Here is a 16,137-nt window from a genome sequence, read left to right on the forward strand (position 1 = left end):
TTTTCTAATTATGTAAAAAAAATATCGGCTGGTTTGGTGAATGAAGATAACCACTGAACTACTGTTGAACTGCGTTTTCCAGGAAGTATCTCCCAAGTCCGCATGTATAGCGTGGCGTCTCAGCATGGTGTCATGGTGAATGGAGAGCATGTTAGGGATGATGTACGGCGAGCTGGTCAGTATCGCGAGATACACAGGGGGGCACAGGACACCGACTCAAACCGAGGGATCTTGAATCAACCTCGTGGGGTTTATTCGTGATAATGATCGGCTTGCTGTAAACCATCCCTTTGGTTACACGGCTACTTAATTAAGAAATTAATTATTGGACACAAAATATTACAACAAAGCATGCTTTTTATTGAGTGAAATCTAATTTAATTTCTTCCTCTAAAAAAATAGTCCGTTGGATTCTGCGGTTGGAAATAGCGTCCATGGCAACGGTCGATTAATCATGTGAAACGGTCTCCTTTTCAGAAATAACCGCTCATTGCCCTAATTGACCAATCAAATCCGAGTGTCCAAGAAAGCAGTGAGATATGTGAGGACAGAATGAATGGCCAGCGAGCCTGACCAACCCGGCCACCCATCCGGTGGATTGACCCACTAACTGAACGTTCATTCATTACAAACGTATGTTTGTCCGCTCCTGTTGACGTGGGTCTGATCCTACTGATGGATCAATTCATAACGTTTTTTTCCAAATTGTACTGTGTGGGGGGGAGGGCGGGGGTGTTTACACTCTTCCAGTGTCCACAAGTGTGAATGAGGTTAATCCTTTGTTTTTCCAATAGGACACAAATACTGCCCGCCTTGTGTGTGCGTGCATGTGTGTACGTGCGTGTGTGCGCGTGCGTGTGTATATATGACAAGCAGTGTGGTGAAAACAGGATCAGATTAGCATCCGTGTCTAAACTGTGCAGATTGACGGAGATCGTCATCAACTGTTCCAGGAAGTGCCTCAATGGCTGTCAGTGACCGTGAATTTTGGTGAAATTCGGGATGTTGAAATTCACTGTTACTTCGTTTGTAAAGACGTCCACATTACTAGCGTTGTTTCAGAGGCCACCATGGGGTCACGCGATAAAAAATCGGGGGGGGGGGTCCATAGATTTCTTTCCTTTATTGATTCATTGATTTAATTACAGGTCCCCGTAATATGATTATTATTATTTTTACCACATTTCCTTCCGTGTTGCTATAAATTGCACAAGATGACTAGAAACTACAATTGGCTCTTCCCCTTGGTTCATTATGATCCGTAAACACCTTCACAAACAGTCCGATTGGCTGATTATGAACAATAATTTTTAAACAATGAACAATAATTTTTAAACATTAAGAAAAAAATTGATTTGGCAAAATTGCCAAGACCTATCAAATTATTGAAATATTTTATTTTGTCTTGGATTGGTATATTAACCATTCTTTTACATAAGTAGCTACATGTAGTAACAAGCATTTACCAAAAGTTCAATAACATTTAACTAATTGTGTATTAACTATTTATTGTGTTCATGTTGACTTATGGTGCTCATGCTAACTTATACATTATTTGATACTAACGCCAAGCCAATGCTAACACCATATCTAATAATGCTTTAACTAATGTAAATTAATGTCTCCTCATTGTAAAGTTGTACTTTAAACTTCCAGGAAGGTTGACCCTTGTATAGCCTATCTTATAAAATTAGGAACAAGAAAAACTGTAAAAATGTCATGGGAACAAAGTTTCCAGACGGATACTGACAAATTACAATAAAGAACGGCATCACAAAATGACCTGCAATAAACTGCAAAAATATAATGTTAAATGTTTTGAAAATGTCAAGATGCTCAACAACTCAAAGAACATCACAAGTTACTTTTGAAAGCAATTATCAAAACACTGGACATTCACATTTAAAGTGTCCAATCAGAATCAGAAATACCTGATGTGATGTGATAGGGTTAGGGTGGCTAGATGGACCACAGGTTAAGTAATAAAGTAGAATTGCAGTTTTTACTCTTTTCACAGAAAATATTTACAATAATTAAAATACAAAATAACACCGGGTGTATCCTTTAAAGGGATATTGAATCTTGGTAGAGCTTTGTGTTACCAAAATATTCCAAAATATTAATCTTCATCTGCAGATGGTCAATAAGGTTATAAGTAGGTTGAATCAGTTATTTTTGTTAATGTGCAGGAAGAATCCTTTGGGTACCTTTTTCGCAATTCCATGAATGTGTATTGAGCAGGCTATTCCCTGCTCAACACTTGTGAAGCACAGGAGGAGCTGATAAAGACGATCAGATATTTGGACTTATGATATGGCCACTAAACTCTACAAGCCAAACTTGGACAAACTTCACTTCAAGGAAAGTGGAGCGGTCCTGATGTTAATAAACCAAAGGTATTAGGCTGTGCCCAGGTCGCAGGTAAAAGCCTGAAGACAAGGAAATTAAGATGTTATTAGATGTTATGTGCGATATCCGCAATCTTTGCATTCAGTCACAATAATTGAAGAACAGTGTGAGCCACTCATCCTCACCTCACCTAACACTGACATGTTATCTGCCATAAATCTCCACAACCAGTCTTTCCACATGATCGGAAATCACCTGATAAATGAATACTTGAAATACGTGCCATTTACACACACCGGCATATGTTCCACGGACACAATGAAAATCTGCAAGCAAGAATTCTGTTAAAATGGCGGGTTATCAACATGACATACAGACATGCAACAGATATGCAATAAGTGACGCAAACGCAACATTCATGTGGGCACAGAATGATTTGGGAGTGAGATGGAGACGTCTGGTCTCTTTTAAAAGAATCAGGGCATTAAACGGTTTGCCAAGAAAAGTAGATAATATACTATGAATCTAGCCCTACAGTAAGTGATGCAAAGAGTAGGTGACCTAGGGGTCAAGGACACTTGGGATTGAGCTAGAGACCTTGGTTCTCATTTATACGAAAGAGGGTCTCAAGGACGTAGAGGTTTTCAATTTCACAAAGCATTGTCAAAATCCACCAATGAATCACATTAATAAAAATACATTGCAATAATGAATATAGTCATTGGAAAGAAAAGGGATCTTGGCTATTAGACCTGTTAACCAGTTGGTTCCATGGGATCACGCTGTGAGAATGTCTCTGCCTAAAGGGGGCCGTGGGCAGCAGCGTAACCCTACCCCTAAGCCACCCTCTACCAATACGATACACACTACTGATTACTGAAATGTGACATTCATTTCATCATTATCATGAAGAGGAAACATCTATGAAATGTTACCTCACATTAAATGTAAAATAACATTTGAATATGTACAAATACAATAAATTGACCTAAAACATAATGTTAATTTAATCTTAAATGACCTGTTACTTTAAGGGTATACATTTTAATTACTGCAAATATCTGTAAATCCAAAGGGATTTTAGTGTTTTCTGGAAAAATCTGAAAAATTACAGAAAATGTCCTGTAAAGTAACTTTCTTTTTGACAGTGTATGTCCTTTGATGTCCGTCCTGGGCCCAGCGGTTGGTCATATGTAGGGTGTCCTGTCTCAGCCTTTCGGTCTCACTGGTGCTGGGGCTGGGGTGGGGTGCGGGGGTTTGGGGATAACTGTCCGACGCTCAGTGGTAAACAAGCAGCTCTAATACAGTCCAGAGCTTCTCCTGCTGCCCGGCCTTTATCGGCTTAGCCACGCTGATTTAATTGAAGGGCCCTGGTTTTGTTTCCCTCTGCATGTGTGTGTGTGTGGGTGTGTGTTGCAGAGATTTGAGGATACCCAATTTTGTCTCATTGGGGCAGTGTTACCAAAAGAGGTTTATGATGCAAAGCAGGGAGCAGCTGAATAGATTAGATGTGTGTTGTGGATGTGTTTGAGTGCATATGTGTGAGTGCATATGTGTGAGTGTGTGTGTATGAGTGTGTGGTGTCTGTGACTCTAAATCAGCACCAAAGGGTCACTCAGCTGTTGCGAGGGTTTCTTTACCACCACAGGTGTCTTATGGGAAATGTGTAAGGCGTGGGAGAAGAGGTTGTAAAGTCCTGACACAGACCTTCATTGAACTAAAGGGCGGAGTATAGCTTAAAGTGACAGCAGTGGAACAATATTACTGCCAAAATGATCCGATACCAAATGGGATTGTGAAACATAATAGCTGTAATATTTAGTTTGGATGATTAGATATCAGCGTTTTTTTATTACAGTCACTCGCACACACACACACGCACACACACACACACACACACACACACACACACACACACACACACACACACACCCTTGAGAAACTAAACCAGAGTATGTATGTGCTTTAGAAAGAGCAGACGGACACTTGAATTCAGTATAAATATTTAAAATATTTTATACAGCATAGAAATCTCTTGACACTCAAAACGAAGCCATCCGTTATAAAATCATACAAAACCCTCTCCCCTGCTCTGCATCAATCTCCATTACAGCCCCAAACACTTACAAAAAGACATCTTACAAAAATGGTGACAATGCATTTGAAAATCTTAAAAGTTTGCATGCAATACTCCAGTTGTACGGACAATTGCACATGGAAGCCTTCTGTCCTATTCGTTTGAGAAATATCTAGAATGTGAGTGATCACTAGGAGTGAAGTCGTGATAGTGAGAATTTCTTGGCACACTTTTAGCAAGAGGAACACTGGAATTGTACTTTATATACAAGCACAAGTTTCACATAACTCTCAGAACTCAAGTCCTTGGCAAATTCTCGGCACTGCAGTTAACACTTAGGACTATTGCACACACTACAGCATTAAGACAAAAGGACACATTGTCAATCTTTTTTTTTTAGGGAAGGTATTGATCATCCTTCTTGCCATCCTCCATCACCTCGTGTGAGGTGGACACAACTCATAAGGCTTTGACACTTACACATGGCGGTACAAAAGAGGTGTATCTCGCTATGACTAAGACATTGACACATGACAGGTGAAGCGACAGTTTGAGCGAGGGTGTACCCAGCTGTAAAGCAGGGGCTCAGCTGTAAGTGTTGTACCGCGATAGGTACCTATTCAAATGGTGGTGATTTTTCGTGTTAATCAAACTTTGTTGATGCTGAAACACTGCAACTATGTCACTTCCCACAACTCAAAAAATAAACATTTAATTGCTAACGATTCATTTTTTTAAGATATAAAAAAATGTGAGGTAACCAGCGGAGTAGTTAAGCTCTGTTGCTGTAGGTTTTGGTATTTTTTTTTATTTAAAGATAGTGCAGTGTTCTCCCCTCCTCCAGACAGCATTAAGGATTATCGTGCCAGCTAGCTGGAAGGTAGTTAGTCATTTTTTACAAAGTACACCGATGAAACGACATAATTCACATTGATGTTAATACACCTCATCTGGTTATGGGGGAAAGGGTGGGGGTCTTTTAGCTGGTTTGAATCAGTCTGCGGCTGCAGCTTGTAATCAGTTACAGCAGTGTTACGTGAGGGGGGGACGTCCCCTGGTCCGGTTGTTATAATACAGTGAAGGTATATGTGCGTCTCTGTGCGTGTACACCTCGTCATCAATCCCATAATACTCGATGTACCCGTATCAGCCCGGGTTAACCAGGGCAGGGTTTACTCATCCAGTTTAGGATCTCATCCCCTCAGTGTCACTCTCAGATCCCGTTACACAACCAGCGTTGGATGCATTAGGATTACATCCTAACGTCACCGTAAAGTCTTTCCCTTCCCTGTCTTCCTCGTGGTCTTTTTTTTTTTTTTTGTATTTACAATTATTGAAAAAGTGAGCAAATCATAACAAGAAACACACAAACGCACACGTTCAGTTCAGAAGGCCGCTACGAAAGTCCACTCCAACGTACAATCACTGTTCCGCCAGGACCCATCACCTTCCTCACCCCGTCTCATTCATCGATTCCTGTCACTCATTTCCCATTAAAAAAAAAAAAATAAATAAAAAGTAGACAACATTAGCACAGTGTCTTGAGCGCGCCCGACGCGCAGAGAAGAGTCTTCATGGGGTAGGGCGGGGGGGACACCACCTCCTCCACCACCTGCTCCGCCCGGAAGCTGAACGGATGCAGCGGCACTTTCTTCTTCAGGATCTGTCCGATGCCCATGTAGGGAAACTTGCTGCGGTGCGTGGGGCTGTCGGGATCGCTGCTCGCGCCCCCGCTGCTGCTGCCCCCACCGCCTCCTCCTCCTCCTCCTCCCCCCTTGCTGGTGTGGGACGGGGGGCTGAACGCCGAGCAGGGGTTGAGGGGGCTGAAGGCCGACTTGGGGGGGCTGAAGGCGGAGCCCCCGGGGGGGCTCCCCACCCGGCTGGGGGGGCTGCCGCTGGTGTCCGACGAGCCGCACCAGTCGGACGCCGTCCTCTTCTTGGGCTGCGGGTTGGCGATGAGCACGGGCGGGCTGGGGATGGTGGCCTTCTTCAGGTAGGACGAGTCCGGGTGGAAGGCGGAGACGTGGCGGGGCGGCGAGAAGGTGCCGTTGGTCAGCTTGTACCAGGGCGTGGTGGAGGTGGGCGCGTCGTCCATCTGCTCCGCCTTGGACAGCGAGTCGAAGGAGTGCATGCCGATGGGGGAGGGCGCCGGCGGGCCGGGCATGTTGTGCTCGGGGCTGGTGTTGACCTGCGGGAGAGTGGCCAGCCGCCGCCGCTGCTGGGGCGTGTTGGGGAACAGGGGGTGGATCTCCAGGTACTCCATGGAGGAGGAGGCCACCGTGCCGGGGGGCGCCAGCGGGGATGCCCGGTGGCCGCCGACGATGGCTCTGAGGAGGCCTGAGGAAGACAGAAAAAAAAGAGGTGAGCCTCTTTTTTTTTTTTTTTTTACCAGAAACTTGTTTCTGGAGGATTTGCATGTAAATGCCGTTTTCTGTTCTAAATGAAGGAACACATAATCCCCTTGACGGCGGCATGTCTGGTCTAGCCAGTGCCGTGCAATCCAAAAGCCGTCGAGTGTCATTCCTTCACATTGTACATCGTGCACAAGAACAAAGTGCAGAGAACCGAAGCGCATGTTGTCCTGAGATCACGGATGACCTTACCTGTTCTGTGTTTCTTTTCCTTGCTCGGGCCCTTGCTGACAGCCAAGTACACGGGGGTCTGCTTGGGGGGAATGGTGACCTTGTCGACGTGCTTTCTCCACTGGGTCTGGAAGTACTCGTTTTTCTCAGTCTTCTTCTCCTTGTTCTGCATCTCCTGAAATTGATAACCACAAATTCCAAATAATGAACCACCGGTGATGAAATCACCACACTTACAACAACCACATATCAACTGTGTGGTTTTAATAAGAATGAGACTACACATTCCCTACTGAAGGCTTCAGGGATGGCACTTCAACCATGCAAGATTACAGCCAGCTGGTCGTGAGCAGTTAGGGTTATGCGTCATGCTCAGTGACATCTTGATTCTCAGATAGGAGGACCCAGAGATCGAACTCGCAACCTTCCGGCTACAAGTCACCCCACTCTAAGCTAAGTCGTTAATTAATTCCAAAAAAAATCACATTGATAGAAGTATGCCAAACATCCTGTATATTGTTCTCCCAGAGCAAGAGTTTTTCTACTAGGTGAAGTTCAAAAAGTCCTCCAGGCTCACCCTGTACTCCTTGGAGAGTCTTTTCATCTTGTTGTTGAGCAGGAAGTAGACGGCCAGCGTGTGGCAGGCGCGGTTGGTGAGGACGGCGCTCAGGACCTCGCTGTGCTTGTAGCTCATCTTCTCCGTCATGTGGAGCAGCACCGTGTGGTTGATCTCCTCGATGTGGATCCTACACAGGGTGACGCCAAGTGTTAGGACGGCGGGAAAGGGCCTTCACAACAAACACAAGCCTCCCCAGACTCCCCTTCCCTGTCTGGTCGTCTGCGCCTCACTCCCCTAAAGATTACTATGCCTCGTGGTTCTTAAAGAAACACTCGACTTGACTACACATAGTCAAGTCAACTACGGAATTAAGCCAGCCGATTTTTCCGTGTTGGTGCGTGGACCCACCTGTTGAGGTAAGGCGCTCCTGTGTTCTTATTGGCCAGTTGTAGCCAGGAGTCGGCCATCACCTGGTGGATGTTTGGCCGCTTGGCCGGGTCGGGTTCCAGGAGCTTCTTCAACAGGCATATGGCAGCTGAACGGCACAGGGAGACACACAGAGACATTTAGTGCTCAGTCCGCCCGGGGGTCCGCGTTTATGGCTTCGATCGGAAAGGAATTCTAAGTTTGTCTTTTCCACGTGCACATGACTCACTGTTTTTAATTGTTTTAAGAAGCGACTGATGTCATTGGAAAAGAGGACAAATATATATTTGCTTCAAACGAGTCTCGTAAAGCACAATAATTAGAAGGAGTCCCCAGACATTCTGGCTCGTTAATATTGCATCGTTAAAGCTGGGGACGCTTTGCTATTTCAGGGTAAAACACCTCATGTGTTGCTGTATGCTTCCGATGACCATTCTTGTGAGCAGCCTCGTGAGGGACTGGTGTTTCTCTATCAACTAAACCATCCTGTAGCACACATGACCACACACACTGCACGAGCCTGCGTGACTGCTCGCAACCAACCCTAACCCGCCACCGAATTTGCATGTTAAAAGATGGGGCGTCAAGTGTCATCCTTGACACTGATGGAATGGTAAATAGACACGCACTGCATACTTTCCTCCCTTATAGAGAATTTACTGCACTCTCTTAGATGCGTCAGTTTTTTTAGGCAGTTTGCCAAAGCGTTAAGCAACAAAATTGGCTCTGAAGACAAAGGCACCCACGGCACCTCTCCATTGTACCTACCGTGCCTTTCTGTCGACTCGTAAGCTATAATTAGCACCCCGTTTCGACCAGATGTGGCGCACGCAAGATGCCAAAGAAAACACTACTTGTTCAGACATGCCGATAATTTGCATTTCATCAGTGAAATTGTTTCATTGTTGTGCAGTTTGGCCTGTGTACTGTAGTGTTTTGGAGTCATGCGATGGCATTTTCTTCCTGCACCGATCCCGTTAAGGTGTCATTTTTCTGACAGCTGAGGAGCAGCCAACGCTTGGCTCTGCGCACGAACCCTTTGAGCCATGACCCCGATCGTGAGGAACTATGTGTATTTGCATGTACATACAAAAAGGTATACGTTTGTACCTGTAGATAGAGAGGGAGGTAGAGGGTTCATCTCCTTATCCACCATCTTCTGGTGCAGGGCTCTCAGACTGAAGGGCTCCACGGTGAAGGGCAGGGTTCCGGTCAACATGGCGTACATGTTCACCCCACTGGAGGACACACACAAACGCACATCGTTGTTAGCAAACTTTATAACCAGAATGATTCTCACAACTTTTTCTATGTGCTGCCTCAAAATCCATTTGTTAGCTAGATATCCATATGCTAACTAATAATAATAATAATAATAATAATAATAATAATAATAATCTTTATTTGTATAGCACCCTTCATACATAAAATGCAGCTCAGAGTGCTTTACATGCACAAAATAAAGATAGGAAAAAGATGTGAACTAGATATTCATATCGTGAGACTCATAACGATCAAGTCAAATTTTAAGGTTCATCTTGTATTTACCGTCGAAAATGCCTAAGTCAAATAGATGACCTAGGCAGATTTTGAATATGGAATATAAAAAGCACTCCGATTGGCTTAGATATCAAATTTGGCCCAAATATGACAATTATGGGCAATTATACTATGAGGATAATTATGTGCTAGGGAGATATCCATAAGATACCCTGATACCCAAATGCTAGCTAGGTATCTATATGCTACCTTGGTAACCATTTGCCAGATATATATCCATATTCTTGCTAGATATCCATATGCCAGCTAGATATCCCTATGCTCGCTAGATAACCATATGGTAGCTTGGTATCCATTTTCCTAGAAAACCCTACGCCAACCCTAGCCTGCGTGGCTTAGTTAGTGGCAGCTGCAGACTAGCAGAGCAGTCCCACCCACGGGCGGCCGCATACTTGGGTCATAGATATCACTCATTGAACATCAGGAATTCTTGACACAGCATCACATATCTGTCGCATGAGAGTCGAGGAAGGGGAGGTCGAAGACCAGACTCACATCGACCAGACGTCCACCTTGGGCCCGTACTTCTTCCTTGAGAGCAGCTCTGGGGCGGCGTACGCCGGGCTGCCACACTGCGTGCTGAACGGGTCCGAGTAGCCCAGGATGCCAGCGCAGTTGCTCAGGCCAAAATCTGCAATGGGGGATGAAAGAGGGCGGTTAAAGCGGTTAGTTTTTTGTGTTTGTTTGTTTGTCTGAGTCTGAGTGGGTTCACCCCAACTGCAGCCCATCCCACAAATACCACGACACACGCAACACTTGTGACCGTTTTAAAAATAGATTGTTCAAATCCTGCAAAGAAACAATTATTTGCATATTCAATGACAGAGGCTACTGCGTTACCTATGAGCTTTATATTGTCCTGCTCGTCCAACAGGAGGTTTTCAATCTTCAGGTCCCTGTGAGACAAAGGCAAAAGGAAGCGTTGAGTGCCATATATATATAGAGACAGCGTTTACACTAGATAAGTCCTACTCCTCTCCCCTCTGCATACAATGAACCAGTGGGGGTTGGGGGGCCACTGTAGAGAATAAAGTAGTATCCCTGAAAAAACTATGAGTGGGGGACCCCCATGCACACCCCTTCACGCCACCCCGTCATTGTGGGTCACGCTGGTCTTTTCTCACATCTATTGTGCGACTACAATCACCCCTGTGTTTTATAAATCCTGTTATGAAGGTTACAATACAACTCGTACAAAAGACCTTCTCAGGCTCTGAAAACGGTAATCACTTCAAGTTCCTCCGGGAAAATGAATACTCTGAATGGGTATTAATGATTTTTTTATTCAAAGCTAGCAGAGTTTTTATTATTATTTTCGCATCTCCGCATATTAAATTTCCGCATCTGGTCGCAATACCCTGAATAAACGACCCTACGTGTGCGTATGCATATGATCGTTTCTGGAAAAAAAATAAAACATGCCTACACTAACCGAGCTTAAGCCACCCTGGGAAAGAGGATCAGGTTTATCTCGAAGGATTCACACACAGAATGAACCACCCAACAGCGACGCAGCAGCGCTAGCATACGTCCACCCCCCTCCGTCATAGAGACCCAACAGCCCACTCCTGGGGACCACTAACCTCCCCAACCATCACTCTGAAAGTTCTCTCCGTTCGCTCTCACCTGTGCACCACGCCCGCCCTGTGCAGGTGTTCCACGGCCATGACCAGCTGCCGGACGTACTTCTGCGTCTCGCGCTCGTCCAGCTTGTTCTTGTCGTAGATGCGGTTCATGAGGTTGCCTCCGGGGCACAGCTCCATCACCAGGTAGTAGCTGTTCTCCGTCTCCAGGATGTCCAGCAGCTGGGTGATGTTGGGGTGGCGGATCATCTGCTGGATGTGGCCCTCCCTTCGCAGGTTCTTGGTCACGTACGAGTCCTTCTTGGCCTTCCGCTTGTCTATGACTTTGACGGCGACCTGGGAGAGGGCGGGGCGGGGGGAGAGAGGAGGAGAGAACGTTAGACGGGTGGTTGGAAGGTGTTGCGGCAGGAAGGGCGTCTGGACTCTCTCTGTCGGTGAGGCGCTGATTTTATCAGTTCTGCACGCGGATCGTTTGGAAGAAAGGGGAGAACGGGAGGAAGGAAGAGAGGAAGGAAGGAAGGAAGGGTGCAATGAAGGAAAGATGGAAAGAAAACATAGAAAGGAACGGACAAACAAACGAAGGACAGAAAGAAAAAAAGAAAGAAAGGAAGGCAGGGAGGAAGGGGAGATAAAGGAAGGATAGAAGAAACGTCTTACAGGTGACCGGCCACTAAGTCTCCCTAGCCGGGCGTAACAGTCGACAGTGACCTCTCCCAGACAGCTGTTGCCAACATGGACCCAACCCAGCCGCTTCCAAAGAGCCTGGGGGGGAGCTGTGTGTGTTTTTATGTGTGTTTGTGTGTGTGTGTGTGTGTGTTTTCTTGCCTGTGTGCACACCAGTGTGAAATGGGCTACTGAGCCATCATAAAACAGGGGCAGGCAAACGTTACACTTTAAGTAATGGACAGAGTGCTGCCAAATGGCGAGTACCCCCACCTTCCTCCCCGCTCCACCCCCCCCCCCCCATGTGCCACACATCCCCCTGAAAACGCCCAAAGAGAACAGGCTTGAAGACCAGCCCATGTTGGGCCCAGACCAAGTCTAAACCAGGGCCTTGGTCACGGTCCTTCCTGGAAGAATCAGGCTGCTCTAAAGCCAGACGTACGTTCAGAGCTGGGAGAAAGTCCTCTTCCTGTAACTCCAACCCGGAGCTCCATGTAATTAATCTCCGTCCGTCCGCACGGTCCGGTCCGTTCATACCGGTGAGTGGCCCGGGCCCAGCGCCACACACACGGCTGGCATACTGATCCATAAAAAGCACCCTGAGTACCCACATTAACAAACAGCTCACCTCCTCCTCCATCTCTAAGTGTTCCTCCACTCCCTTTACCCTTGAGCGTTTCGGGGGGGGGGCGCCCGTATCCAGCGAGACTTCCAGAGGGTGGCAGACCACCGTAGCTCACAAATCAGCCCTCAAGGAGAGTCAACAGACACAATAAAAACTCCTGGCTGCCCGCTGCATTACCATATCCATTACAGAAATGATTTGGACGAGTGTTTAAGAGGGCCGGTCCGAGAAGGTGATCTTCCGGTTCTCCTTCACCTCCTGCTCCCTTCCTACTTTTATTCCTCATGAATCATGTGACTACGACAGCTTAATTTCCCCTGGGGCAATTAATGGCAATGATGTCGTGCGCGGGCACACACACATACGCAGAAACACAGAGACACACACACATAGACACACACACACACACACACACACACACAGACATGCACACAGACACACACTCACACACACATCCACACCCACACTCTCAGTCACACATCATCACACACAGATACAGAGACACACACTGACAGAGCCACACATTCAGAGACACACACGCACACAGACACACTCCCCCAACCACACAGACACAAAAAGATACTCACATCACACAAACACACATACTCATCAACTACACACATACACACACACACACACAAACACACCCACAGACACACACACAAACACATCACCTTCACACACACACACACACACACACACACGCACACACATGCATGCATGCATGCATGCAAACACACACACACACACACACACACACACACACACACACACACACACACACACACACACACACACACACACACACACACACTATCACAGCCGTCACAATAATACACAGCCTTTTGGGACAGCAGGCTGTGGGTCTGGGGGAGGGGTGCTTGTATGCATAGGGGGGTGGGTTGGGGGTCGCTACTGTATGTACAGTAGGATGCATGAGGCTGGGGGGGTGGGGGGCTAATGGGGGAGGGGTCCCTGCCAGGGGGGTCGAGTTGTTTATCAGACTCTCTTCAGACGGACAAAGGGAGGGCGCAGGGGGTTGAGAGGGGGGAAAGTGGGTTAGAGATATCAAAACACCTCAGCACCACATTCCTGCCCCAGACCCCATGCCCTGACCCCCCCCCCCCCCCCCCCTTCCCCAACTCCAGTATCTCACACATCACCTCGAACCCCCCCCCCCCTCTCTCCAGCACACACACACATAGAAAAATAAACACACACACACATACACACACATGCACACAAAACAAACACACACTGAAAAAGACACACACACACACACACACACACACACACACACACACACACACACACACACACACACACACACACACACACACACACACACACATAACACACAAAATGTATTTTCAATGATGAAAAAAATAAATAAAAATCCTCCCAACACAACCTGATCCCTTTGTCATCTTATGCTGTGGGGTCTGAATTCACCGCCTGTTAAAACCATGTGTCCAAAGAGAGAGAGGGGGGAGCGAGAGAGAGGGGAGAGGGAGAGAGAAGGAGAGCAAGGGGGTAGGCATGTACTTCACTAGGTGATTGCCAGGGTTTGCATCATCCGCAACAAAGAGAGAGAGGGGGAGAGAAGCATGACTGCTTTCGCTTCTCTTCACAGCGAGGGTGTGTGTGCGTGTGCGCGCGCGTGTGTGTGTGTGGTCCTTATCCTTAAATGGTAATGTTACGTTTTTTTCGTTTTATTTCCCATTTAATTAACAATGGTACATAATTAGCTCCACGCCCAAGGACATGCGCATATACCTACGTGGTAAGTGGTAGCTTGTTTTTATAATATGCAAATCTACAGGCTAGTACTCCAAAAGAGAGCCCTAAAAAGAGACAAAGGCACCCAGTGGCCATTGGTTGCCCATATCAAAGCCCTTGCGCTAGCGGAATCATAATGAGAGGCCATTTATCAAAGGCATCATCTTCATGCAAAGACCTGTTACGGCGTCTCATAGGCCGCGCAATCTGAGCGCATCTCCCAATCACAGGGCAGCGCACCTCTCGCAGTGAGATCACCGCAACAGCACCTCCAGCAGACAAAGCAACCCGGCAGAAATGGTCACCGGCGCTGCGCTCGTGCAACACATGTGCGCGTGTCTGTGTGTGTGTGTGTGTGTGTGTGTGTGTGTGTGTGTGTGTGTGTGTGTGTGTGTGTGTGTGTGTGTGTGTGTGTGTGTGTGTGTGTGAAGGCGCGTGCGCTCGCTCCCTCACTAAACAGCAAATATTTTGAGTAGACCAGCTTGCTGGCTTGTTGGCTTACACACACACACACACACACACACACACACACACACACACACACACACACACACACACACACACACACACACACACACACACACACAGTGAAACATGTTGTCAGAGGAGTTTGGCTATAAAGATGACCAGTTGGGCTCTTGTGACGCTGTGCTGGGTGAATGATTTGTGGGATTTATTTAAGTATAGGCTATATATCTTATCACCCCACCTAGACCTGTATTCCAGTTAACCAGCCAATGTGTGGCTCTCATGAACATCGTCTGGCTGGCTATCACATGGTCTGGTATCTGTCTGACAACCGGCGACATAGTGTATTTATTAACTACCATCGCCTCTACTATTTAACTATTTAACATGTTATGAATGTTCGGCTAGTGGACTATACAAAATTAGAAATTATGTTATTATTGTAACAATCAAAGCAATAAAATAAATGATTGTTGCTCATTGATTATGGCCCAGCCATAAGCGTAATAGCCCTAGTATATACGAATCTAATCTTACAATGATTAAGAGAAAATGTTTCAGTCGACATGCCAACTCTGCCCACCTTTTCGCCCGTCAGAGCGTGAAGTCCCTCGCGAACTTTGGCGAACGAGCCCTCTCCGAGCTTCCTCCCGATCAGGTAGTTGCCTACCCGCTTGGTGTGGTAAAAGTTCCTTACGGTGTTCGCGGCAGGACTTCCAAGCGACACCGGGATAATGTTCTCACTCCCGGAGGACGAAGGGGTCTTCCCCTCGTACAACCGGTCGCTGTCCACCACCATGTCGCTGTCCGCTACTGGCATAACAGCCAGTGTCAAAGAGTTACAGTTTTCTGTTAGATGTACAAGGCTTTTTCTTCTCCTTTCCCCCCACTATTATGTTGGACTTAAAATGTCACAGGTAGGTCTACTGCAATTTAAGCACATTTGAAGTAGTCCCGATACGTCCGTGCCGAAATCCCCAATATTTAACAAATATTGTGAGGAACCAGAGCCAGCGACACCTGTTCGTACCAAAGGTGTGATCCTGATTCCTGACTGACTTTGCTTATCTTAAACGTTGTTTCTTCTAAGATGATAAATTGTAACCCGACTATGAACTCGTTTCAATTGTGACCATTAAATAGACGAAGTAACAAACGCTGTCTTGATTCTTGTATTAAAGTCTTCTCCGGAGCGTCTGTTGTGGACTGAGCCGAGTCTGTTGAATGCAGCGCATGGTAGCCTACTCGATTTGAAGACACTTTCCCGGTCGTCTGGTGGGCGTGTCCTACTGTGAAAAAAAACAACCTGATTTAGCAACTACGATAACATGAGATCCAATCAGGGAAAGCGAATCCAGGAGACAGCTCCGCCCATTATTACGAATCGTGCTGCGCTCGAACCTCCACGAACAAAGAATCCTGGTTCAAGATGTAGACAGGGCAAATTGTTGATTTGGACAATAAAC

General features: G+C 46.4%; 1 protein-coding gene across 1 annotated transcript; it reads right to left on the reverse strand.

The window, feature by feature from the left end:
- Window positions 1-4,347: 4,347 nt before the first annotated feature.
- hunk (hormonally up-regulated Neu-associated kinase) lies at window positions 4,348-15,940 on the reverse strand. Its single transcript, XM_030362416.1, has 9 exons — window positions 15,255-15,940; window positions 11,180-11,472; window positions 10,394-10,449; window positions 10,049-10,184; window positions 9,104-9,231; window positions 7,976-8,102; window positions 7,586-7,754; window positions 7,030-7,183; window positions 4,348-6,763 (listed from the first exon to the last, which is right to left on the reverse strand). Exons 1-9 carry the CDS (start codon window positions 15,489-15,491, stop codon window positions 5,955-5,957), a joined length of 2,109 nt encoding a protein of 702 aa, XP_030218276.1. The 5' UTR covers window positions 15,492-15,940; the 3' UTR covers window positions 4,348-5,954.
- Window positions 15,941-16,137: the final 197 nt, after the last annotated feature.

This window comes from Gadus morhua, chromosome 7 (genome assembly GCF_902167405.1).
Source record: "Gadus morhua chromosome 7, gadMor3.0, whole genome shotgun sequence".
Taxonomy (NCBI): domain Eukaryota; kingdom Metazoa; phylum Chordata; class Actinopteri; order Gadiformes; family Gadidae; genus Gadus; species Gadus morhua.

Bases quoted from the DNA above. Each gene is read 5' to 3' on its own strand.
- hunk (XM_030362416.1), bottom strand. From the start codon at position 15,491: ATGCCAGTAGCGGACAGCGACATGGTGGTGGACAGCGACCGGTTGTAC. The intron at 10,185-10,393 runs GTAACGCAGTAG...CCCCCATTGCAG, and splicing joins GGACAATATAAAGCTCATAG to ATTTTGGCCTGAGCAACTGC. The intron at 7,184-7,585 runs GTGAGCCTGGAG...TATCAATTTCAG, and splicing joins GACTCTCCAAGGAGTACAGG to GAGATGCAGAACAAGGAGAA.